At 43.4% G+C, this 27,444-nt stretch overlaps 2 protein-coding genes and 1 long non-coding RNA gene across 3 annotated transcripts in view; 1 reads left to right on the top strand and 2 right to left on the bottom strand.

Moving 5' to 3' along the window:
- Positions 1-3,789: 3,789 nt before the first annotated feature.
- Positions 3,790-27,385, bottom strand: LOC147852781 (uncharacterized). Its single transcript, XM_087332904.1, has 2 exons — positions 25,253-27,385; positions 3,790-4,298 (listed from the first exon to the last, which is right to left on the bottom strand). The coding sequence occupies exons 1-2, from the start codon at positions 27,336-27,338 to the stop codon at positions 3,829-3,831; spliced, it is 2,556 nt and encodes an 851-aa protein (XP_087189030.1). The 5' UTR covers positions 27,339-27,385; the 3' UTR covers positions 3,790-3,828.
- The window catches only part of LOC147852774 (uncharacterized), a 142,283-nt gene continuing 132,696 nt past the window's right edge, over positions 17,858-27,444 (bottom strand). The window contains exon 2 of the transcript XR_015531253.1: positions 17,858-17,928. The gene's annotated coding sequence lies outside the window, so the exon portion shown is untranslated. The remainder of the gene's footprint in view (positions 17,929-27,444) is intronic.
- The window catches only part of LOC147852776 (uncharacterized), an 87,348-nt gene continuing 86,630 nt past the window's right edge, over positions 26,727-27,444 (top strand). Inside the window, exon 1 of the long non-coding RNA XR_015531257.1 lies at positions 26,727-26,753. This is a non-coding gene — a long non-coding RNA (uncharacterized LOC147852776). The remainder of the gene's footprint in view (positions 26,754-27,444) is intronic.

The following is a 27,444-nucleotide window of genomic DNA, read 5'->3' as shown; positions in this document are numbered from 1 at the left end:
AAACCATGTTCTCGAAGTTGTTTTAGTACTAATAGTACATGAGAATCATGTTCTTCTTGGGTCTTTGAATAAACCAGTAGATCATCCAAATAGATGATCAAACAATCATCCAATAGATCTCGGAATATATCATTAGCCATGTGCTGGAAGACTATCGGCGCATTAGTGAGGCCGAACGGCATGACCGTATACTCGAAGTGCCCATATCTGGTGCGAAACGCGGTCGTCCATTCGTCTCCTGGTCGGATCCGTACGAGGTTATATGCTCCCCGTAAGTCGATCTTCATGAAGAACCTGGCACCATTGATCCGTTCTAAAAGACTTGAGATAAGGGGAAGAGCATACCTATTCCTGATTGTAACCTTATTCAAGCCACGGTAATCTACAACGAGACGAAACGATCCATCCTTTTTCTTTACGAAGAAAATGGGCGCGCCGGCTGGAGATTTCGAATGCCGAATGAAACCATTTTCCAAATTCTCCTCTATATAGGCCCGAAGGACTTCCAGCTCGGTTGGTGACAAATTGTAGATCAGTCCCCATGGCGGCTCTTTTCCCGGTTGTAAATCAATGGGGCAATCGTACGGTCGATGATGAGGAAGTGTGTTGGCTTGTACTTTATCGAACACATCGGCGTAATGACGATACTTCTCGGGAAGTTGAACGGTGGATTCTTCTTTAGTGGTGCTGGAGGGGTTTACTGATATTGCAAAGAGGAACATTTCCTCCTTGCGCCCTTCTTTACGCAACTGACGTAGCGAAATGGTTGCCATCTTCTGAGTTGACCCTTGGGTTTGTCGACACCGGATTTCTCTTGTTCTCCAATCTATGTCTGGGTTATGTAACTCGAACCACGGTAATCCTAAAACTATAGGATGTTCTGGGATACTATTAATATTAAATGATACTACACATGCTAAGTTATCTAGGACAATATTAATGGGCTCTGACTCTTCTATGATATTTCCGGAAGCAATGGGATGTCCATCAATGACTACTACAGAGGCTGGACACTGGAGTTTTCTTAGGGATATCTTATGAGCTTGAGCAAATTTCTTATCCATAAAGCAAGAGTTAGCTCCGGAATCTAGGAGTGCTAGGACATGTACTGGAGGGGTACTTTTAGTACTAACTATTACTTGGGCTACGAACACATCACTAACTTGCTTAGAGGGAATGGAACCACTAATGGGTTGCACAGATCTAGGGTTGTCCAACCAAACGGCTCCTATTTTGGCTGGACTTAGTCGTTTAACTCTTCTTCTAACTGACTAAGGACATCAAATTTGTTTGCTAGATCTGGGATATTAGTACTATTAGTACTATTAGGACTATCAGATATCCCTACTGAAATAGGGTCGGATTTAGTACAATTAGAACTAGCGACTATTTGGTTTACCTGTCTTCTTGGCCTATGGGGGCAATTTATTGCGATATGTCCTGGTCCACCGCAATAAAGACATAGTCGATTTGTACGGCGTCGCTGCTTTTCTTCTTCGGATAATGGCCCTCGACGACGTGTAGTGTCAATCTCCATCTGAGTCGGAGTATTCGCTGGAGGCGCATTATATGACTCCCTCGGAAAAGGTCTTGCTACCACTGAGGCGTAGGTGGGCTCTAATCTTGCCCTCGGCATCTGTAGTTGTCGTTCCGAATGTTGCTCAAAGAGGCGGTTGTCACATCTCACCACGCGACTGATTGCTTCTCTTAAGGACTTTGGCTCTTCGGGGAAGGTCAATAGTAAATCCTTGACGTCGTTGCGTAAACCATAACAGAATTGCTCCATCAACGCTTGATCATCCCAAGGGATATCGGCGGCGAGTAGGCGAAAATCTACAGTGTATGCGGAGGCTGGACGGTCACATTGGCATAATCGCCGGATTTTGTTGATTGCGGTCCTGATGATGTCAGTATCTCCGAAACATGCTTTAAACTCACCTAGAAACTCTTCAAAATTGTTGAGTAATGGAGATTCCTTTTCTAATAGTGGAGCGAACCATGACAACGCTGAGCCACTTAACAAAGTGCCTACTAAACCCACTCGTGATGCATCGGTGGGATATCGGGAAGGATGCATTTGAATAACTAATCGTACCTGGTTAAGGAACCCTCTAAACTGCAATCGCGTTCCATCGAACTTCGTGGGAAGGCCAATCTTGGGTTCTTTATGAATCCCTTGTGTTCCGGGCCCTTGTTTTTGCATCGCTACGATGGTTGCTTCGAGTTGTTGCACGCGTAACGCAAGTTCCCCATGTTGTTGTTGCGTTTGCTGCTTTTCTAAGAAGATTTGTTGAAGATCCCCCAGCAACCGTTGGTTTTCTTGTTGCAAAGCATGGAACTTCTCGTTCAAGCATTGAAATTCCGAGAAAACAGATTGATATTCTTCAGCGCTAATAGTGGCCATGGGATGAAAGAAAAGAGGAATAAAAGATTAGTAGGAAATGAGAGAGACAGAAGGTAGGGAAATTGGTTCAAACTGTCATGAACAGTACTGAGACAGAGAAGGAATTAGTACTAAACAAAGGATTAGTACTATGAGAGGTGTGGAACTTCTTCGAGAGAAGGAAGAAGTGAGCGAGACAGAGAGAAAGAGAGAGATTGAGAGAGAGAGAGAGAGTGATGATAAGAAAGATATGTATTATATGAAGAGAATATACAATGGTGGCTAAAAGGCTTAAGACTGGCGTTGAACCAATTTGGTTCAACATAATGCCTAGTGCCCTCTTTTATAGTGTTTTCAGGAGTAATCCTGAAGCTTCTAGAATGTTCCAGAGAAATCTGGAATATACACTAATTTCCTATAATAAAATGTAAATGAAAATAATATCTTATGTATTACAATAGATGATCTAATGGTCAAGAGCTCGACCCATATAACCTAAGGTCATGGGTTGGAGTCTTGCCATATCATGACACTAGCAACAAGTAATTGCTTTTTTGCATTGTTCAAATGGAAGATAGTTACACTCATCAATTTATACAATGTTTGATTGCTTGTTAGATTTAGAGTTACAATTCTCAAATTTGGCAAGTCTTATCATGATGTTATGATACTTAGATAGTGGGTATTTGCACAATTTACACAGGTTGACCCAAAGTTAGAGATAGAGATCGTTTCTCTATTTCTGAGATATTGGGGATTGCGTCATAATTAGAACATACGCAACGCTTTTGTATTCGATGGTAGACATGGAGTGAAAGCATATCTACGAAAGTTGAAGGGAGTACTAATGTGGAAATTTTCTTTATTGGAGCAAGTGAAAATTCTTTCCTCAGTGGAGTGTTTGTCTTGCCTGTTGGCAATTCAACATGTTCCACTACCCATGTAGTGTAGTTAGTAGGTGACCATACCCCATTGTCACACCCATTATGAGTAGTGTTTTTTACACACATTTATTAATATAATTGTGTGTTTTCACCAAGAGAGAGAGAAAGAAAGAGATGTATAGAATAATAGAGATGTAGTGCTAGGAACAATTTACCACTACGGTTGTCCAATGGAGCGTGGGAGGTCATTGGTTCAACTCATACAATCCAGAGTGGTAACATAGTAAATTAATAGAACATTTTCATATATACAAAGTAATAGAGGTAAGCAAATGAACCTAGGCCTTCAAAATGGATTGGAAGATGAGTAACACAATGCTCTCGAGGTCCATGGAGTAAAAATGCATACAACACAAAGTTGGAAAAGCATATTTATACATAGTTCGAAATGCTCATGTTGGAGATTGTGCTCCTCGCGTGAGTATTTCAATTAGCACTCCTCAAATCTGTGCACTCCAGTCCAGTCCAGTCCAGTTCTCTTGACCAACAGCTACTACTGATTCACTTCAATTTTAAGAAGAGGATATGGCAGAGGATTATGCCCAATGCAAGCCCAGCGGGATAGCCTACTAGAACTGCCCAGGGAGATACAAACTCATGGAACCAAATCATAATCAATAATAATTGTTGCTTCGGCCACCATGTGCTTGTGCTTGTGATGCCCACATAACTACCCGCATCATCGATGCTTGTGTTGCAGGAGGAGTAAAGAGGGTAGCCACACAGGCCCTGGTTGTTCTCGAAGCTGGCGGAGGTGAACCTAGTATTAAAGTTATTTTGTTTGGGAATGGGTCCTTCAAGTTGGTTGTGGGCGAGGTTTAGAGTAGAGAGGTTGTCCAAAGACGTGAGATCTTGTGGGATGCCACCGTTGAGCTGGTTGTAGGACAGGTCCAACTTCTCCAAATGCATCAACCTGCCGAATGTACCCTCACCTATGGGGCCGCTGATTCGGTTGTGGGACAGGTTGGCTCCTGTCAAAACCTGCAGCTCCCCAAAGCTCTGCGGAATTTCGCCTTCCAGGTCGTTCATGGACACATCAAAGTAGATACGTGCAGTTAGAAAATAGTTCTTCAGGACAATGTTCTTCAGCGTGACAGGCACCTCCTCGTAGAGGGTGGTCTGGTTACTATTTGTTGTTTGATTGAGCTTGAAGTAGGAGAGGTGCGTGAGAGTCGCAGGGAAGTGGCCACTGAAACGATTGTTGGAGAGGTCTAGTGCCTGCAGACGGGGAAGATTCCAAACCCAACCAGGGATGTCTCCGCTAAGCTGGTTGTAGCTCACCGAGAGCACCCTTAGGTTGGATAAACCAATGATGTCAGGAGTAGCAGCATTGCCTAAGGATCCAGTGAGATATTTGTTCCTCTGCACTTCAAAGACGACCAGTGCCTTACTCTCTGTAAGACCAGCAGGTAGCTCCCCTTCCATAGCATTTTCATAGGCACTAAAACTCGAGAGATTAGGCATCTTCGACAGATCCAAGCTCTCTATCTTCCCAGTCAAATTGTTTTGAAAGAGACGTAAGACCTGAAGAGCCGTCAGATTATGTAAAGCGTCAACAAGGACAATCTCCAGCCGGCGCACCCATTTTCTTCGTCAAGAAAAAGGATGGCTCACTTCGTCTGGTGGTAGACTACCGTGGCTTGAATAAAGTTACAATCCGCAATAGGTATGCACTTCCCCTTATCTCAAGTCTTTTAGAACGGATCAATGGTGCCAGGTTCTTCACAAAGATCGACTTACGGGGGGGGGCCTATAACCTCGTACGGATCCGACCAGGAGATGAATGGAAGACCGCATTCGGCACTAGATATGGGCACTTCGAGTATACGGTCATGTCGTTCGGCCTCACTAATGGTCCAGCCGTCTTCCAGCACATGGCAAATGATATATTCCGAGATCTCTTGGATGTGTGTCTGATCATCTACTTGGATGATCTACTGGTTTATTCAAAGACCGAAGAAGAGCATGATTCTCATGTACTGTTAGTACTAAAACGACTTCGAGAACATGGTCTTTACGCAAAGCTAGAAAAATGTAGTTTTGGGTGCAACCAGATGGAATTTCTTGGCTACGTCATTTCCTCAGAAGGCATCTCCATGGACCCAGCTAAGGTCAAGACGGTGGTAGAATGGCAGGCTCCGCGCTCGGTGCGGGATGTGCAATGCTTTTTAGGGTTTGCCAATTTTTACCGGAAGTTTATACAAGACTACTCAAAGCTCGTTCTGCCTCTCACACAGCTTACCAAGAAGGGACAATCGTTCGTTTGGTCTGAAGAAGCAGATATGGCTTTCGAGAGTCTTAAAAAGGCATTTACATCGGCTCCAATTCTAGCTCATGTCGATCCGGAACTACCATTCATTATCGAAGCTGATGCATCGGATTTCGCATTGGGGAGCATTCTGTCACAACGGGGTCATGATGAGAAGCTACATCCTGTGGCTTTTCACTCACGCAAGTTTGACGCCGCCGAAATCAATTACGAAATTCATGATAAGGAGGTATTGGCAATAGTGGACTCGTTTATGCAATGGAGGCATTTTTTAGAGGGGTCCTCTCATCAAGTCACCGTATTCAGTGATCATAAAAACCTTGCCTACTTTCAAGATGCTCGAGTGTTAAATCGACGTCAAGCTCGGTGGACCCACTTCCTCACGCGTTTCGACTTCAAAATTACATATCGTCCGGGGAAGCACCAAGGGAAGGCAGATGCATTATCATGGCGTTCGTATCTAACACCGCGTCCCGGCGAGCCGGCTTTTGATAACCAAAAGCAAGTAATCTTGGGACCGGCACGACTACAAGCAACACAAGTTTTTGGCATGCCCATGGATTCCCACGTTATCAATATCATATGTGCGGACCTGAAGACAGATGCTTTCGCCCAAGCTATACTAGCACAGATTGATCCCTCTCGAGCGTCGTGTTCACAGTCACAACCATAAGGTACGGACTATCGGCAATTCAAATACCATGATGGATTACTTTTCTTTAAAGAACTTTTGTATGTTCCTAATGGTTCTTGCCGCCTTCGAGTAGTACAAAACTGTCATGACACATATAGAGCTGGGCATTTTGGTAGTACTAAAACATTAGATTTAGTACAATGATCATTCTGGTGGCCTCGTATGCGACAATTTGTCGAAGAGTTTGTTCGGACTTGTGACATGCTGCAGAGCGAAAATGCTGAGGCATCATCCCTATGGTTTATTAGAGGGTGAAAGCATGGGAATGGGAACAATTAGCTATGTCCTTGACATAGCTAATTAGCTATCTAAAAAGCTACATGTAATCTTTATATTTTGGCAAATTTAGGGATGATTAGAAATTGATCTAAGAAAAAGACTAGCTAAACAGTGGACCATAAATGGTAATATTTCTATCTCCATAATAAATGATACGTATCTTTAAGATCTTCCTACTAAAAATTAGCTATAAAAAAATCTATTTAGCTGTAGTCATTTTAGCAGCTAAATAGCTATAATAGTGTTTCCATTCGCATGCTTTCACCCTAGAACCATTACCAATTCCAAGCAAGCCATGGCAATCCATTGCTCTCGACTTCATCACAGATCTTCCAGTCTCTAAGGGATTCAATGCGATTCTAATAGTGGTAGATCGATATACGAAGATGGCTCATTTCTTGCCATGTACTAAGGAAATCTCAAGTGAAGACACCGCCGAAATTGTCATGCGTGAAGTATGTCGGCATCATGGACTCCCCGATAGTATCGTCAGCGATCGTGGACCCTAGTTCGTGTCAAAATTCTGGAAGCACCTTTTTAAATGCTCAAGGTCACTTATAACCTCTCCTCCGGCTACCACCCACAAACCGACGGCCAAGCCGAACGAACAAATCAAACGCTAGAGCAGTATTTGCGGTGCTTTCTCAGCTATCATCAGGATAACTGGGTAGATATTCTCCACTTCGCCGAATTTGCCTATAATAACTCTATCCACGCATCGACTAAAGTTTTGCCATTTTATGCTTATACGGGATGTCACCCTCGGTGGAGTGTACTTGAAACCCTAGAGGTGTCCATAAATCCTTGCGCGGAGGATCGTTTGGAGCAATTACGCAAGATACAAGAAGATTTATGTACTCATCTCCAGCAAGCTCAACAAACACACAAGGTCTACGCGGATCGTCATCGACTTCCATCTAGTTTTAACATTGGAGATCGGGTGTGGCTGCTACGACGACACATCAAGACTACTCGCCCATGTGAGAAGTTGGATTATCGGCGATTAGGTCCTTTCCGTATTATCAGGAAGATTAATGATGTCGCTCTACCTCCTCAACTTCGGATACATCCGGTGTTTCATAGTTCTCTCCTTGAACCCTATCACGAGAGCACCATCTCAAGGCGTATTATACAACCTCCACCCCCGATCGAGCTTGAAGATGGACCGGAGTACGAGGTTGCCGCCATCCTTGATTCAAAGATTGTTCGCAACAAGCTCTACTATCTAGTCGATTGGCTAGGCTATAGTCCCAGCGAACATACTTGGGAACCGATCGAGAATGTGACCAATGCTCGTGCGCTTCTTGAAGACTTCCATCGGCAATATCCACACAAATCGGGTCCTCTATCCAAAACGACTCATGACACTCGTCGTTTTAAAGGGGGGATAGTGTCATGATATGGCAAGACTCGAACCCATGACCTTAGGTTATATGGGTCGAGCTCTTGACCATTATATCATCTATTGTAATACGTAGGATATTATTTTTATTTACATTTTGTTATAGGAAATCAATGTATATTCCATATTTCTCTGGAACATTCTAGAAGCTTCAGGATTACTCCTGAGAACACTACAAAAGAGGGCACTAGGCATTATGTTGAACCAAATTGGTTCAACGCCAGTCTTTAGCCTCATAGCCCTTTTGTACTTACTCTTCTTATAATATATAATCTGTTATCATCATCTCTCGTCCTCACTATCTCTCTCTCTCTCTCTCTCTCTCCTCTGTTCCCCTAAACCCTAAACCCTAAACCCTAAACCTTTTCGACTCATTAGTGACCCTGTCCCTCATGTATGCATCAGTAGTATGGGCTCCAGGTCTACCATCTTTCATGTGGACGCAATTGGAGAGACCTTTAGTGGTGATGTTATCACGTCAACTCCGAAGCAAATCGACAGTACCACATGACATTATTAGAGCGGAGTTTAGCCTACCCCCGATGTTAGTAGAAGCACTCTTTCAAGTGGTAGCTTTTATTCATCGGATACATAGTCAACCACAAGATAGGATATCCCGTCGAGCCTTTGAGGCATCCCGATCCTTACATGTGTCTGGAGACACTAACTCTTGGTATAGCATTGTGGTGAGTTGGTTATTTGCAAATGGCATAGACATTAATAACCTACCTCCCCTTAAGTACAACCATGGGACTGATCAAACTTTAATCTCTCGTGAAGATCGTAATAAAGTGATACGCCAAGAAATATGGCAAATCTACACTCGATACAAATGGATCACCCCACGAGAGCCACTCCCATCTAAAATGGTGTACTATAAGGAACACTTCTTGCACTTCTCTAAGTTAGGGTTTATTACACGACCAAGATACCTAGATACTTTCTTATCAAATGCACTAAGGGTGGCCATTGGACAACTTAGGATATCATCTCACCAACTTGAGATTGAGAATGGTCGAGCTAATAGAGTCCCTAGAGAGGAAAGGCTATGTAGGTTATGCCACATAGAGATAGAGGATGAGTATCACTTCACATGCAAGTGCCCAACTTATGCCGAGATACGGGCGGAATACCAAGACATACTAGGACCCTCTCCCACCCTCTCCAAACTATTAGATACCCCGAGTGTAAAGAGACTAGGTAGGTATATCTTAGAGCTAAAACAACATAGGGAGGATAAATTACAAAGTGTTAATCATAACCCTTTTACTACTCATCAACATGTACCTAGTGTAATTTTTCAGGAACATGGGGAGACGATGAATGTGGATACACTTATGCCGCTCGGCCTCTCCCTTGAGGAAGCAGAAATACAAAGAGCAACCAAACGTCCTCGGATGTTGGGCTTCAACACAAGTCAACGTGGAGTAGAAAAGATTAAGAAGATAAGGGAACGTGAGCTACGTCGACTCGAAGCTATGGTTGGGGTACCTCTTACATGGGGACCACGGGCCACATCCACATGGCAACCCTTTGACCCCCCGCTTCTCTTCGAGAGACTTGGATGGAAATGAAATTAGGCCTAGTATAGAATCATTTCTCATTGTAGAACATGTTTTTTATATAGAATATGTTTGTTGTTTTCTTAGAACTATTTAGCTTAAACTCTATTTTATCTTATTTTTATTTTTACTTTCGATGAATGGGTAAATATCCCATTTTTGTTGTACACCATTTGTCTCATGGGCCAATTTTGGCCTTAGAAGACGTTAATATATCTTTCTTTCTTTCTTTCTTTCTCGGGAGTCTTACGCAGTCCCGTCCCCTTAGTTCTAATAGTACTTCCCTTCTCTAGTACTAATTCTCTCTCTGTTTAGTACTAATCCTATCTCTGTTTAGTATTATTCCTGACAACGATGTTATATTGGAAGCATACAAACTCTTGTTTGTGGACAATGTAATGCTTCCCAAGCAAGCAAGGAAAGTAAAATGTTTGCTTGTCTAGAATAAAAACGCCATGTGATCTTCTTGCCTTGTGCTTTCATCAAGTCTTTTTCCTTTATTGTCTGTCATTCATAGAGAAATTGCTATCCACAATGTAGATAACGGTAGCTTCATCATCATCTATTATGGCCAAGTCACATAAAGTCTCCCTTTTTGATGGTCATGGAATTTGAGGGACCAATAAAATATTGGATTCTTTTTACAAGTTTATGCTTTATGTGCAACAAGTCATCTTATGGCTATTTTTGAATCGCAACTATTTAGAGTACATTGATTGTTTCGTGACTTCCTCAATGCTTACATATTTAGGTTTAGTTTTTGACAATAGTTTCAACTAAGGAAGGGCGTGCGGTGACAGGGCCATTGTTAACCATTTCCTTTATTGGATTCCTTTGTCTCCCATCATTGAATTTTCTTATCTTTGTTTTGTGTATGAATCTCTTTTAATAGGGAATAACTTTTTTAGACACTACCAATTTCTCTTCTTTTTTCTCCCTAAGTATATTTACCTTACCATGTTGATTAAATGTCAAGAAAGGTTTTGAAGAAACATATGCGGCAATTATATAAGGAATATAACATAGAAGATGGAACAAGCTCAACATGCTCACATTTTACATTCAATCAATTTTATTTTCTATAACATCTTATGAGTTCAAACTCAATTATTTATGGGTTCATGAAAAGTTGACGAGCATTATCACCTAGCATTTTTATTGTCCTCTTGTTTTAATATATCCACTACTTTTTTCTCTTAATCTTTTTCTTCAATATTGTTTGCAATATATTTGTTCCCTCAATTTCTATCACATTTACATACATGGATTTGCATGTGCGTGTAAGCTATGTGAGCCTTCATCTTTCTTCCCTTTTTTTTGATAGATTGGAAGATCTAGAGTGGAAACTATCCTTTATTGCCTCGTAATCTTGCATATATCCCAAGTATTTTAATCTTCTTATTGTATTTAGAATATATTTAATTTGTGGATTTCATGGATTGTATATATGTGTTTCCCCTTCTTATAAATCAAATCATAGATTATGTTAGTCCAACATACTCTACATCAAGGTCCCTTGATTGCCCATCTCATCTTTGTTTTTATTCTTGGTTTGTGAATTCTCTCAGTTTCAAGAGTATGTCCTGCCCCAAAAAACATAGATCACACCAACCTTCTATTAAGAGTGTGTTTTGCAAGAGAACACATCTTAATGATACTCCAAATAATGAGGAAGAGGTTGTCACAAATGTAAATGTGTCAACATCTTCTTCTAATAAAACAAAAAGAAAGTGGAGAAACCAATGGACTTTGCTCCACCCATGGGCATATTTGACAAAGTCCTTATTAGGTGAAAAAATTAAATGCATGTGGTGTAAAGATGCAAGAAGGAATAATGTTTTTACGGATGGTAGATCTCTTAGCATGCAATTGTCTTCATTGAATGAGCATGCTAAGTCATCCGATCATGTAATAGGAAGTGCCATGCATCATGTAAAGATACAAAAGGAAAATGCAAATGTGAAAGGCCCAATGGATATCAAAATTTCAGAAATCATGCATTTAGAATATGAGAGGATAATCTTATGCATGAAGTTGGTTCATTTTTATGCTTGCAATGATATTCCATTAGAGAAATATGTAAAACAATGTCAGTTACAAAGAGAACTTGGTACTCCAAATGCCCCTGCCTCAAATGAATATGGTGTTTATGCTAATGCTAAATCTGCCAGAGAATTCTTAATGGCTATTAAGAACCTCACAAGAAAATTCTTGTATGATGAAATTCGTGGAAGTCCATTTTTCTCAATCTTGATTGATGAAAGCACAGATCGGACATTGGAAAAACACCTCATTATCTATGTCTTGTACTTAAGTGAAGGTGGCAAAGGGGAGCCATAGTGTAAATTTGTGCGTCTTCTTCCGGTGGAAAATGTGAAAGCTAAAGGTATCTATAATACTATCAATGAATTCAGTTTGGAGAGAAATTTAGATTTTAAAAAACTAGTGGCTTTTGCAAGTGATGGGGCATCATCTATGGTAGGGGAAGAACAATGGAGCAATTTCTAAGTTTCAATCCATGATGCCTAATATTTTGGGAGTGCATTGCATTGCACATCGTGAAGCACTTGCCATAAAAGATGCATATATAATGTCTCATGCACATGTGTTTAGCTTCCTTGATGCATTTGCAAATAAAGTATAGTCTTGGTTGGGAAAGTCAACTAATAGACACAAGGAGCTAAAAGAAATAATGAAACAACATGGTGAGGGTGATTTGAAGGTGCTTAAAATTCTCAAGGCCAAGTAATGGTGAGGGTGATTTGAGGGTTATCTCGAGGCCAAGTAATGGAGAGACTAGTTACACTTATGCTTGCAATTTTAGAACAATGGGAAAAACATGAAAAAAAATGGTACGAGTATGCTACTATATTCCAAGTGCAATTTATGTTACACCTATTGGCAGATATTCTTGTGGAATTAAATAAATTAAATGAGCAGTTCCAAAGGGAATTAATGGATGTAACTATGCTTGGTGTTCACTTGGATATCATCCACGAGAAACTTCGAAGATGATATTTATCTTGTGAAACATTTGGCACCAGGTCTATGTTTCTTCCAAACTTTCTATCTAATGTGAAAGATGGCATACTCACATATATTGGATGTGATAATGTTAGTCGTTCACATCCATTGAAGTTTATACCAATTCCAAACCCAAAGGAGTAACAAAACGATCAAGAAGACTAGTAAGTAGTCTTGATAGTGAGAATGAAGATAGTAGTGATTTCAACTTGAATATTTTTCATGGTAATGTGGAAAATGGTAGTTTGGATGAATGCATTAGCATTGGAAAGGACTTTGTCCAACATGTTATTGATGCCTTAAACAATTGTTTCCCCGATGTTACATTTTTCAATGTTGTAAAGTTGTTTAATCCATGTTCATATCCCATTGAGGAAAATGAAAGAGAGAAAAAGACAAAGGAATGGTTACAAAAACTTATTGGGAAGTTTAATATTGATAGGCAAATTGTTGACATGAAAAGATGCTTCAATGAGCGAGAAGATTTTGTTTGTATGCTTGTTAGAATTGCTAAAGGAAGAGGAATGCATGATGCATGGAATATTTGTTGCAAAGCACAATCTTGGTGGCAATTATTTCCAGGTATTATGCAATTGTGGCAACTATGTCTGACTATTCCTATTAGTACAGCAGCATGTGAATGAGGCTTTTCACGTCAAAATACCATAAAAAATGATATTAGAAATGGTTTATCTTTGGAAACTTTAGATGCTTTGATGTTTATATCCTTCAATTCTCAAGAGACATCAAACATTTGTTGGAGGGATATATATAACCTTTGGTTTGAAGATAAAGAGAGAAAGATAGTATCATTGAAGTAGACACATATTGCACAATGCTTAATATGAGGAGTCACGGTATGATAAACATTTTTTGTGTTTTTTGGGCTTTAAGAAATATATGATGATTTAAGTATTCAATTTGTATGTTTTCATTATCTTTGTGAGGTAGTTATATTTATTTGTGTATCGTTGTATACTTTCTTTAGTAATAAAATGTATAATAATGAAGCATCATATAGAGCTTTTCATTATTAAAACTTACATGTCAAATGACATGTTAGTTTTTGCACTCTTGTGTCATATGACATACATCTTTAAAACATGCCCGTCAAAAAACTTAAAGACTAACCCGTCAAATTCAGGCCCTGAATACAGTCATACACACATATATATAGAGTAATGATATATTGTACAATAAATTGTACATTAGTGACTTTCTTCGCTAGTAAGTGGTATTAGAACCTGTTATAATAGCTTGTAGGCCCCACTCACTTTTTGACTCCTTCAGTTTTGCTTTGTACAAAAACATATCATAGATGGTCTGCAATAAGAGAAACATGATGGGACGTGTTGTGGCAAAGGTATATATGGGTGGAGTAGATATATGTGATGTGAATAACAAACAAATGGTGTAGAGGATTCATGGATATATATAGAAGAGAGAGAAACGATAGGGATATATATATATATTATAGACAGAGTCATGGATTGTATATGTAGGCACATTATATGTAGGAGGCATCACGTGGCATATCTATACATACATCCATGATCACTTCCTCGACATGCTACATGTAGTCAATTCTTACAAGAAGAATCATGGGTTATGTATACCCCAGCCAAGAGGACGCATAAAGAGAATTGTGGGTAGCTAGGCAAACGAGGAGTTATGTAATGAAATTACGCGAACCTTAACCTTAGTTGTGTATTTGCCAAATGTGATGATTGTTATTATGATTCCAAGTTGGCAGCCTATTAAGTAATATGTATTTTTTGAGCACCTGCCAAGATGCACATGTTTACATTCTAAACTATGATAACAACCATGCCTCATGAATAAAAAATGACCATATTTGAAAATATGAAAATATGAAAATCTTGGAGGCCCCATTGGTATATTGGATTATCCCAATGATACAATGAAGTGAAATAGAGGAGTGTTAATCAACATTAAGAAAACCGTCTCCTCCCAAAAAAGAATTTCATAGATGAATGACCACAGAGCTTCATTCATTGCAAAGACATGATTTCCAAAGGCCAAGTAAATGTATTTTATTTGCAGTATTTTAATTACTGGCTACTATTTTGCTAATTATAGCATTAAGTATTTATAGAGATGTCCATTGTTTGGGAGGAACGCATTTGATTCCTGCCAATTCTACACATCAATTATGCACTAGCCTCCCAAACATTAATCCAATTCTGTTAAGTTAGTGGTTGAAAACAATTATGAAGTATTATTTTATTCTCACTCCTAGGCCAAAACAATACTTCTTTGTTGTTGATTAATTATGTCATTCTTAAAAATTCTTGACCAGGATATTCTATATAAATTCAGAATTATTTCTTGAAGTATACTGAATAAGACTCCTCTTTAAAGCAGAGAAACTAATTCACTTAAATTTTTTCTAGCAAAGGAGATGGCAAAAGGATATGCCAAGTGCAAGACCACTAGGATTAATTGCATTTATTTGTGGGGTAATGAATTTTTGCATGTAAGTTGGTTCCATCATCCATGGTTAACAAATTTTAGTGTCCAAATATGATCTCTAGGGTCATATGCCATGTTTTATCCTTTTTCTAATTAAAGTTTTTCAATATGATAAGTGCAAGATTATAGTTGGGCAGCATTTGCAGTCGCATTTGTTAATAATGCTTCTATGTCCAACAAGATCAATTAGCATCAATTAGCACATTCGGTTATCGTATAACACAACAAACGTCTTGGTGGGGTTGAACTCCTTTGTTGCACCTGATACCATGTAGAATTATGTGTGTGTGTGTGTGTGTGTGTGTGTGTGTGTGTGTGTGTGTGTGTGTGTGTGTGAGAGAGAGAGAGAGAGAGAGAGAGAGATGTATGGAGAACTAGAGTTGTAGTGCGAGTAGTGTAACAACTTACCACTAAAGTAAGCTAATTAAGAGAGAGAAAGAGTATGACCTGTAGCTTGGTAAGGTTGTCCAATGGAGACCCGGATCATGGGTTCAACCCCTACATTCCAGAGTGGTAATGTAGGTAAATTAAGAGGAAATATATGGAGTAATTGAGAGGTAAGGAAATGGACCTAGGCCTTCAAAATGGATACGTACGAAGATCAGCAATGTAATGCTTTCATGGTCCATGGAGTAAAATGCATACAATACAAAGTTGGAAAGCCATATTTATAGAAAGTTCGAAAGGCATATTTATACATAGTTCTAAATTCTCATGTTGGAGATTGTGCTCCTCGTGTGAGTATTTCAAATTAGCTTTTATGATGACACTCCTCTGATGTGTAGTCCAATCCAGTTCTCTTCACCAACAACTACTACTTATTCACTTCAATTTTGAGGAGAGGGGATGGTAGAGGAATATCCAAGTGCAAGACCAACGGGATAGCCCACCAGAAGTGCCCAGGGAGATACAAACTCATGGAACCAAATCACAATCAATAATAGTAGCTGCTCCAGCTCTCCTGCGCTTGTGCTTGTGTTGCAGGAGGAGGAAAGAGGGTAGCCACAGAGGCACATAAAGAGATCAAAACCAACCTACTTAGCTTCTTACTTCTTGCTCAATTTATAGTCGATACAAAGGTGCCCATTTGGGTTTGCTTAGCTACATGCATGTAAAAAGACGTGTGCTAAAAAGGGTGGGTTGGCTTAGCTACATGCATGCTAAAAAGGGTGTGCTAAAAGGGTGGCACAAAGGAACACATGCACACCACATTTTCCCCCTAAGAGAAACAAGGAGGTTCACGACCTGGGGAAAGGATGGGGGCCAAAAGATGGGCCTGGTGTGGCATAGGGCTTGATGCAGGCAACATGGGCGGAGGTGAATCAACCATTGGAATCGCATCGGAGCAAGTACGTAGTGGATCTGATGGCATGAACTATGGTGAGCGGGCTGATCCATCGGTGCATGAGGGATTCGCTAAGACTGTGTTTCCGGACTGGGAAGTAAACAAGGACTTACGGTTTTATTAGCATAAGTTGGGTAATTCGACCCACATCGTAATGCTACGTTTGGCATTGTTGTGTGACTTGTAGGTTTCAAGAGATGGCTTGTCGAAGGAGGGGGAGCATCTGTTGGAGATTGAGCCCGCACCTGGCATTATCCATGTTGGTAGGTTTGGAATGGATGTCAATGGATGATTCTGGTGGGAGGCGAGGGTCACGTTCATAGACTGCTCAAAAAGGGTTGATTCATGCAGGAATTTCCTACTTGAGGGTCTTGTTGAGGCGTTCAATGAGGCCATTTGTCTAGGGATGGTATGGGGACGTAAACACTTGGTTGCCACCTAGTTGAGATGCAATGGCATTGAGGACATCCTCGTGGAACTAGCGGCCTTGATTAGATATTAGTTGGACAGGGCTAGTGATGGAAAACGAGCAAACAATTGGTGGATGGAGATCAATTGCTCCTGTGGACTGAGGGCCACATGAACTTGGCTGAGGTGGGGGGCAGGGGGGCTATCGTGTAGGAAGGGGATCAGGGGAGCTCATGGGACAAGAACTTGGTGGGCAACGAAATTAGTTATAGTGTGACGCTTGAGGAACCAATCACAACCTAAGGTGAGGAGGAAGAGTTGGTGGGGCAAGACATAAAAGTGGTGTGAGAAAGTGAGACTGCCTAAGGTGACGGTGCAACAAGCTTGCGTGCGAGCTTGGATGTGGGGGACATGTTCTTCCATCAACACCCCAGAGATCAATTTCAAAAGTTGATTTGACGCATAGCATTGGACAGGACTGGCAAGAGCTTCTCTATTTGGTGTGGGTGGAGTGATTGATGGTGGTAAGAACGGTGCATACATGCGAAGCTGCTTGGATGTGGGGGGCATGTTCTTCCATCAACACCCCAGAGATCAGTTTCAAAAGTTGATTTGACGCATTGCGTTGGAGAGGACTGGCAAGAGCTTCTCTATTTGGAGGTGGGGTGGTTGCTCATGAGGTTGTGGGAACTTAGACTTCATAGGGGTGTCGGCTTCGAAGGCGACGAGGAGTTGGGACGCGATGAACAAGGTGTTAGCCATCTAAAATTTTACCTCGCTTCTCCACCAATATGTGAAATGCACGTAAAGAGATCAAAACCAGCCTACTTAGCTTCTCTACTTCTTGCTCAATTTATAGTCAATACAAAGATACCCATTTGGGTTCGCTTAGCTACATCCATGCTAAAACAGGTGTGCTAAAAGGGTGGCACAAAGGAACACATGCACACCACAATATATACAAGGACCTAGGTTTGAGTTCAAGTCGATGTTCATGACAGTGAGTGTAGCTTGGTAAGGTTATCCAATGGAGACCGAGAGGTCATAGAATCCCTACGTTCCAGAGTGGTAATGTAATAAATTAAGAGGATATATACGGAGTAATAGAGAGGTAAGCAAATGGACCTAAGCCTTCAAAATGAATTGGAAGATGAGCAACCCAATGCAATGCTTTCATGGAGTAAAAATGCATACAGTAGAATGTTCAAAATGCTCATGTTGGAGATTGTTCTCCTCGTGTGAGTATTTCAATTAGCTTTTATGATGGATGGCACTCCCAAAAATTGTGCAGTCCAGTCCAGTTCTTTTGACCAACAATAACTACTGATTCACTTCAATTTTGAGGAGAGGAGATGGCAGAGGAATATGCCTAGTGCAAGCCCAGCAGGATAGACTGACGACGGAGATACAAACTCATGGAATCAATTCACAATTGTGAAAGAATAGTGTGCGGAAGCAATAGAAAACCGAAAACACAGAAACGCAGGTTTAATGGAGAGCTTGAATATACACAGTACGCGGGAGAGAGAGAGAGAGAGAGAGAGAGAGAGAGAGAGAGAGAGAAAGAGCAGAACATAAGACTCTATTCAAAATAACTCTAAAACTCTGTAATACTTTGTACATTGTATGTGTTCAGTGAAAACTTTTATACAAGTCCATACGGACTAACAGAAGTACGGTGTACTTCAATGCTCACACAAGCATCTGACACTAACTACAAGACATTAACTACTTAGTAGTCTAGCTACTACTTGGCTTCCGGTTACTGCTTGATCCGGCTAACCGGCTCCCCAACTCACCGGCTCACCGATCCGGCTCATCCTTCTGGATGTCGATCCGGCTCAGGCTTATTCAGTCGATCCGGATCCCGTTGAGCTTGCCGCTCAACACTCCCCCTCAAGCTCAACTTGAGGTCGGATCGTAGTGTCAGTCTCCATGGCAGCCGGTCCTTCCACCCGGCTCCTTCTGGCGTCACTCCGCCTCGCTCGCGCTCCTCGTCCGGTCCGGTCCCATTTGCCATGACCCTTCTGTTTTTGCGCACCTTGACCTCCTCGGTCGGCTTGTCTACTCAACAGGCCCAATTCAGCTCCCTTGCTGCTGTGACTTCGGCGCTTGTCGATTCGCCGATTCCTTCGTGTTGGCGTCGACTTTTGCTGCCTTCTCGTCCTTTTGGCCTTGAATTGATTCGGTTCTTCCGAATCCATCTGTTGAACCGAATCGATTGTCTCCAATTCGTTCCAGCTCTTGTCTGAATCAGTCGCTCCCGATTCATCTTCCAATTCTAGGCCCTTCACCACATCGGACCATGTCTGGGTCTTGGCCTTCTTCTTCTTGTCTCTCCCTTTGTCAGTTCTTCCCTCACCGGCGCAATCGGCAGTTTCTTTGCCTTTGCCCGTTCTCCCCCTCAAGTGTGGCACGTCGAGATGCTGAACACCAAGCATTTCAGGGAAGTGCTGCAACTTGTCCGATTCGAGCGATTTGGTGAAGATGTCGGCAACTTGCCAATCCGTATGAACATACCAAAGTTCGACTTCACCGCTCAGGACACGCTCAGGCACGAAGTGGTAGTGCACTTCTATGTGCTTTGTGCGAGCATGGACTACGGGGTTCTTGGCGAGCTGCATGCTGCTTATGTTGTCACAGTAGATCAGGATCGAGGTCGGCACCTCAATCCGCAGGTCTTGTAGCAGTTGCCGAAGCCAAATGGCTTCACAGGTGGCAACGGTAGCGCCCCGATATTCAGCCTCAGTGCTCGAAAGGGCCACTGTTGGCTGCTTTTTGCTGCTCCATGCAACAACCGCGATACCAAGGGAAAACATATAGCCGGAGGTGGATCGTCGATCCGATGCATCGCCGGCCCAGTCGACATCGGTGTAGCTGACTACCTCTTCGGTTATACCATGCCGGTATAACAGTCCCCGGTCCTTTGTGCCACTCACATATCGCAAAATTCGATGCGTGCATAGAAGGTGCTCCACGGTCGGCTTCTCCATATATTGGTTGATCACGCCAACAGGATAACTGATGTCGGGTCGAGTGATTGTTAAATATATAAGGCTTCCGACGATTTGTCGGAACCACTTCTAATCGCAAGCCGGTCCGGAGTTGGGACAGAGCTTCTGGTTCCGGTCCAGGGGTGTGGAGATCGGTTGGCATTCCGTCATGCCGAACTTGTATAGCATATTGAACACATAGTGTCTTTGTGAGAGCAATATGCCATCGGGGGTCGGATCACCTCGATCCCAAGGAAATAGTGAAGGTCCCCCAGGTCCTTCATCTCAAATGCGTCTCATAGCTGGGACTTGACTCAGCTGATTTCATTGATTCCGGGTCCGGTAATGACTAGATCATCAACGTAAAACAAGATGCAAACTGGACCGTCCGGACCTTGCTAGATGAACAACGAAGAGTCGGACTTGGAGGCCGCAAACCCCATCTTACGCAACTGGTGCGTGATCTTCACATTCCAAGCTCGAGGGGCTTGCTTCAGGCCATAAAGTGACTTCTTCAACCGGCATACCGCCAACTTGTTCATCTCCGTCTGGAAACCGGGAGGTTGGGTCATAAAGACCTCTTCTTCAAGATCGCCTTGAAGAAATGCATTCTTCACATCCATCTGGTCAAAATGCCACTCCCTTGCCGCAGCAACCGCCAACACTACACGAACCGTCGTCATCTTCGCTACTGGAGCAAAGGTCTCATCGTAGTCGATTCTGTGGGTCTGCGCGTATCCCTTCGCCACTAACCGGGCCTTGTACTGGTTAACCGAACCGTCGGCATTGTACTTTACCTTGTACACCCACTTACATCCGATCGGTATACAGTGTCGAGGAGGGTCAACTAGGTCCCATGTGTCGTTGGCATCAAGTGCCCGCATTTCTACTTCCATAGCGACACGCCAATTTGCGTCCTTTGCCACTTCTACGTAGCTCTCCGGCTCACGCACTTCTGCTACCTTGGTCATGTACGCATAGTGATGCGCCATGTACTCATTGTACTCGTATCGCTTTACGGGGTTCTTCTGATGGGAAGAACGACGTAACTTATCGTTACCCGATTTGAGGCCCTTCTTGGCCGGTGCGGTCTTTGTTGCCGAAGATCCGCCTTCATCCGGAGTCAAATTCGCCCTGATCCGACTCAACGTTGCCGGTTTCGTATTCCGGCATCTTCTTCTTCCCCTTCTCTTTGTGCATGAACCGTCTCCTTGGTTCCTTGTGCGGGGAAAGCACGACAGAGTCTCCATTACTCGCCCGTTCGTCATCTGACTGGTCATCCTGACTTAGCCGCTCATTTGGTCCACTTAACCGAAATGAGATCCGACTCTCTTTTAGAGTGCTGAGGTCTTCATCTTCTAGCTGGACCGGTTCAGGCTCACTAGCCTCATCCTCCGATATTGGGTCGGGGTTGGAAGTTGGAGCCGGTAAGGCATACCATCATGCCGTCTCATCAAACTCAATATCCCGGCTAACTCGGACCTGCTTCGTCCGGGGGTTATAACACTAATACCCCTTTTGCTCATGCGAGTAACCGACTAGGATGCATTTCTCCGACTTTGCATCCAACTTCCTCCACTTCTCATCCGGCACATGCACATATGCAATGCTACCGAATATCCGAAGGTGTCTCAAATTCGGCTTGGCACGCCCGAAATATAGCTCATGCGAGGACACCTTGTCACCGATCCGGTTTTGGATGTAGACGGTCGTCTGGACCGCCTCCGCCCAGTAGAAATGGGGCATGCTCTTCTCCTCCAGCATTGCCCTTGCCGCGTCGACAATCAACCGGTTCTTCCTTTCGGCCACACCGTTTTGCTCCGATGTGTATCTGCAGCTAAACTCTCTCCGAATTCCTTTTTGCTGCAAATAACTGTTGAATTGGCCAGAAAAATATTCTTTTCCACCATCCGACCGCAAGCACTTGATCTTCCTCTCCATTTCCCGTTCAACCAGGATTTGCAAGTTCCGAAAACACTCGAAGACTTCACTCTTCTGCTCAATGAGGTAGAGCCATGTGTGTCGGCTATAGTCGTCGATGAAGGAGAGGAAATACCAACTCCCGCCAAGACTAATGTTCTGTGTTGGTTCCCATACATCCGAATGAATAAGGTCGAGCTTGTTACGGCTACAGTTTCGTTCGATGGGGAATGGAAGCCGGTGTTGCTTCCCAAGTTGGCAGGCTTCACATATTTGGGCCTTCCGGCCACTGAACTTTGGCAAACCAAAAACAACTTGTTTCGTTTGCAGGTCTTGAAGCCTCCGGTAATTGACGTGGCCGATCCTCTTGTGCTAGAGATCAATATCCCATTCAATCTTCTGTCCTTTGGCGAACAAAGCATTACCAATGTCATTGGTGTCGAGGATGAACATCCTCCCTTCTCTGCGCCCTTGCGCAATAATCTGGCCCTCTTCCTCGATGAAGCACCGAAGGTGCGTAAACCGCACCTGCATCCCCTGGTCAACGATTTGACCATGGTTGTTTACGTACCCATATTTAACGTTTAAATACGTATAGTACCTCATCATTTGCATAGTACGTATTATACCTCAATGTTGTTCAGTCAAATATCATGTACATTTGTCCAATAAGGTATTTAATGTATTTATAAAAAAACAGGTATAATACGTATTTATAAAGAAAATGTAAGTAAAACCCTAACAAAAAGCAAAAGAAAGAAAAGATTTTAGTGAAAAAGAAGCCAAAGGAAGGAAGAAAGAAGAATAGAAGAGACGACGATGAAGAAGATGAAGAAGAAGAAGAAGAAGCAAATGAAGAAAAGAGAACCTATCATGATTGTGATAATCGTAGACGATTCCTCAATCTAGGAAGGCATAATTGTAAATAATTACAATTTGAAGTAGAACATCGTGATACACACTTACACTGATTTATAGAATAAGGGAATGTCGACATCCATATTACTACAAGTATTTTAGGATGTGAAATGTTCAAATGTCTTATATGCATTTTAGGATGTAGAACTATATTGTACATCACAAAATTGTGTAAAGATAGATGTTTTTTACAATATTATAGATATCTTTTAGAAATGTAAATAATTTTCATATTCTAGAAGTATTCAACGTATTATACGTAATTTATAAGTATTTAACATATTAAGAAAACGTATTTTTAAATTGGGAGGTACTATACATATATTAATATGTTAAATACGTATGATATCCGTACCGTACCTAACGTACCTAACAACCTTGGATCTGACCGACTGACACTAGGTTCTTCGTGACAGTCGAAACGTGTAATACGTTCCTCAGCTTTCCCCTCTATCCGATGTGGTTCAAAGGGACTTCTCCGACATGCACAGTTGGGTGCGGAGTGTCACCTCCGGTTTCGACGACCCCCGATTGTTTCGGTTTCTCCAAGAAGGAGAACCACTCTTTGTGGCGCGTCATGTGATTCGACGCACCGGAATCAACGTACCACACTTCCTCCGATTTGAAAGTGTTCTTCTTCATCGAGTTAGCCTCGTGTTTCACCACCAAGGTTGGCCCTTTACCGGCTTTTCCGGTTTTGGATCCTCCCAATCCTTCTGCGTAGTGCGAGTATTGTCGGTTCTCTCTGCCGGCCTTGCCAGATCCGGATCTGTTCAAATCGACGCGCTTCTTCCAGCACTCACTTTCTCTGTCGCCCTTTTTACCACAATACTAGCATTCCGTGTCGGCCTTTGCTTGCCGGCCTCCGGCGCCGCCTTAACTCCCCCTGCTTGTGGAGGGTCCGAAACTGCTATCGGCACGTTCTTTGTGGCTTCGGACCTACTCTTGCCGGCCGCTACCATTGCGAGCTGACCCACCTCATCCACCACGCCCACGGGGCCGATCTACCTTTGTGTACAGCATCTGGTTGTCGGTCGGTGCACTTGTTGACGCACCGGCGTGGTTCTCCTCTACAAGGAGCATCGACTGTAAGTCGAAAAATGATGGCATATTCTCCCTTGTACACACAACAGTTCGGAACGCTCCAAACTTTGACGCCAAACCTCTAAGACAAATTTGCATCATATCGGCTTCTTCGATATTCACATTGATGGAGGCCAGAGAGTCGCAAATGTCCTTGATTTTGGAGGTGTAGTCTGCCACCGACAAGTCGCGTTGTCTTAGGTTGCTCAACTCCTGTCAGAGTTAAGGCTTCCTGGCTATAGTGCTTGCGGCGAAAATCTTCTTCAGATTTCTCCAAGCATCTTTCGGCGTCTTTGCATCCCGAATGTAGCTTATGAGTTGTTTGCCCACACAAGCCGCGAAGCAATACAGTACTCTGTTCGCCGACTGTTCCCCCACCGGGAAATCTTTGTGTGTCGATTCGAGTGCTATGTCATTTGCTCCGTCGACATAGCTCCAGTAATCGTGCCCGAGCATGTACTGGTGCATCTTGTAGGACCAAGATGCATAGTTGTTTCTATCGAGCTTCTCCGTTGGGAGCGAGCTAGCCATTCCTCTGTCCATTACTTCTCTTTCTATTCTTAGGGTTTGTCTTCAGATGTTGATGTCGGCTGTAGAGGTTCTCAACCCTCACACTCTGATACCATGTGAAAGAATAGTGTGCGGAAGCAATAGAAAACCGAAAACAAAGAAACATAGGTTTAATGGGGAGCTTGAATATACACAGTACGCGGGAGAGACAGAGAGAGAGAGAGAGAGAGAGAGAAAGAGCAGAACATAAGACTCTATTCAAAATAACTCTAAAACTCTGTAATACTCTGTACATCGTATGTGTTTAGTGAACACTTTTATACAAGTCCATATGGACTGACAGAAGTACGGTGTACTTCAATGCTCACACGAGCATCTGACACTAACTACAATACCTTAACTACCTAGTAGTCTAGCTGCTACTTGGCTTTTGGTTACTGCTTGATCCGGATAACCGGCTCCCCAGCTCACCGGCTCACCGACTTGGCTTAGGCTTATTTAGCCGATCCGGATCGGTTTGAGCTTGCCACTCAACAACAATCAATAATCGTTGCTACTTGACCAACAATAACTATTGATTCACTTCGATTTTAAGAGGAGATGGCAGAGGAATATGCCAAGTGCAAGCCCAATAGGATAGCCCAACAGAACTGCCGACAGAGATACAAACTCATGAAACCAAATCACAATCAATAATCGTTGCTGCATTGGCTCGCCTGTGCTTGTGTTTGTGCTTGTGTTGCAGGAGGAGGAAAGAGGGTAGCCACACAAACCTGGGTTATCCTCGTAGCTCACATTCGAGAACTTGGTGTTGAAGTGGTTCTGGGTGGGAATGGGTCCTTCTAGTTGGTTGTGGGCGAGGTTTAGAGTAGAGAGGCTGTCCAGAGACGTGAGATCTTGTGGGATGTCGCCGCTGAGCTGGTTGTAGGACAGGTCCAACTCCTCCAACTGCATCAATCTCCCGAATGTAGCCACAGGTATTGTGCCGTTGATGCGGTTGTGGGACAGGTTTGCTCCTGTCAGACCTTGCAGCTCCCCGAAGCTCTCTGAAATTTCTCCTTCCAAATCGTTCATGGACACATCAAAGTAGATCCGTGCACTCAGCACATAGTTGAGAATGTAGACAGTGTTCTTAATTGTTACTGGCACATCCTCATAGAGGATTGTCTGGTTCCTGTCTGAGGTTTGTTTGCGCTTGAAGTAGGAGAGGTGCGTGAGAGTCACAGGGAAGTGGCCGCTGAAGTGATTGTTGGAGAGGTCCAGTGCCTGTAGACTGGGAAGCTTCCAAACCCAACCCGGTATGTCTCCGCTTAGTTGGTTGTAGCTCACCGAAAGAACCCTGAGGTTTGATAAACCAGTGATGTCAGGAGTAGCAGTATTGCCTAAGGATCCGGTGAGATATTTGTTGCTCTGCACATCAAAGATGACCAGTGCCTTACTCTCTGTTAGGCCAGCAGGCAAGCCCCCTTCTAAAGCATTTCCATAGACACTAAACCTTTGGATATTCGGCATCTTGGACAGATCCAAGCTCTCTATCTTTCCAGTCAAATTGTTTTGAAAGAGACGTAAGACCTGAAGAGCCGTCAGATTATGTAAAGTGTCAACAGGGACAATCCCTTCTAGGCTGTTCGCAAATAGCGAGAGTTCCTGGAGGTTTACGAGCATTCCCAGCTCACTAGGGATTGAACCCCTGAGAGTGTTGAACCCTAACCGAAGTTGGATGAGTTGTGAGCAGCTACCAAGTGCAGCTGGTATCTTCCCTGTGAGGTTGTTGTTGTCCAAATCCAAGGTCCGTAGCTGGGTGAGGTTCCCGAGACTAGAAGGGATGGGGCCTTGCAGGTTGTTGGTGTCGAGATCCAAGGTCCATAGTTGGGTGAGGTTCCCGAGGCTAGAAGGGATGGGGCCTTGCAGCTTGTTTTTCTCGAGAACTAAGATCTGTAGCTGGGTGAGGTTTCCAAGGCTAGAAGGGATGGGGCCTTCCAGGTTGTTGTTGTCGAGAACCAACGTTTGTAGCTGGGTGAGGTTCCCGAGGCTAGAAGGGATGGGGCCTGAGAAGTTGTTGAAGTCAAGACGCAAGATCTGTAGCTGGGTGAGGTTCCCGAGGCTAGAAGGGATGGGGCCTTCCAGGTTATTGCTCGTGAGGTACAAGGTTTGTAGCTGAGTGAGGTTCCCGAGGCTAGAAGGCATGGGGCCTGAGAAGTTGTTGTAGGAGAGATCCAAGGTTTGTAGTTGGATGAGGTTCCCGAGGCTATAAGGCATTGGGCCTTCCAAGTTGTTGCCCTCGAGGTACAAGGTCTTTAGCTGGGTAAGGTTCCCAAAACTAGAAGAGATGGGGCCTTCCAGGCTGTTGCTATCTAGAACCAACGTCTCTAGTTGGCTGAGGTTTCCTAGGCTAGAAGGGATGGGGCCTTCCAGGTTGTTGCTCCGGAGGTACAAGGTTCGTAGTTGGTTGAGGTTCCCGAGGCTAGAAGGGATGGGGCCTGAGAAGTTGTTGTAGGAGAGATCCAAGGTCTGTAGCTGGATGAGGTTCCCGAGGCTATAAGGAATGGGGCCTTCCAGGCTTGTGTGAGAGAGATCCAAGGTCTCTAGCTGGGTCAGGGTCCCGAGGCTAGAAGGAATGGAGCCTTCCAGGTTGTTGAACTCGACATCCAAGATCTGTAGCTGGGTGAGGTTCCCGAGGCTAGAAGGCATGGGGCCTTCCAGGTTGTTGCTGTCGAGACGCAAGGTCCGTAGCTGGGTAAGGTTCCCGAGGCTAGAAGGAATGGCGCCTGAGAAGTTGTTGTAGGAGAGGTCGAGAAGAGAAAGGGAAGGGAGGAGAGCCAGAGAAGGGGAGATGGAACCAGAGAGGCTGCAGGAGGAGAGGTTGAGGGAGGTGATGTGGAAACGGTCATCACAGAGTAGGCCGTACCAGCCGGCAGTGCCGTTGGAGGGGCAATAGGAGGGCGGTGCCGTGGTATGGACAAGATTACTAGTAGAGTTGGAGGAGGTGGACGTGGAGGTGGAGACGGTGGTGGTGGTGGTGGTCCAGGAGGAGAGGCAAGAAGAGGGGTCATGGGTGATGGCATCCTGGATTGCTATGAGAGCTTGTGCTTGGGCTTCCATTACCGCCATGTCGTCATTATCATCGGAGGGGGAGGAAGTAGGAGAGGGAGTGAGCGCCACGGCCTCGCGGGGCATTGACGAATTTATGATGACAAAAAGGATTGAGAGGAGAGAG

Source organism: Azolla caroliniana, unplaced genomic scaffold, assembly GCF_043228905.1.
Source record: "Azolla caroliniana isolate FFs.n. ecotype wild unplaced genomic scaffold, voAzoCaro1.0.p SCAF_17, whole genome shotgun sequence".
NCBI classification, from domain to species: Eukaryota; Viridiplantae; Streptophyta; class Polypodiopsida; order Salviniales; family Salviniaceae; genus Azolla; species Azolla caroliniana.
This window is presented reverse-complemented; position numbering and strand designations above follow the sequence as displayed.

What these genes read in the sequence shown, in the direction of transcription:
- LOC147852781 (XM_087332904.1), bottom strand. Translation starts at nt 27,338, where the DNA reads ATGGCGGTAATGGAAGCCCAAGCACAAGCTCTCATAGCAATCCAGGAT. An exon ending in GAGCTTCGGGGAGCTGCAAG is followed by an intron (nt 4,299 to 25,252) that starts GTCTGACAGGAG and finishes AGGTTTTGACAG; the next exon opens with GAGCCAACCTGTCCCACAAC.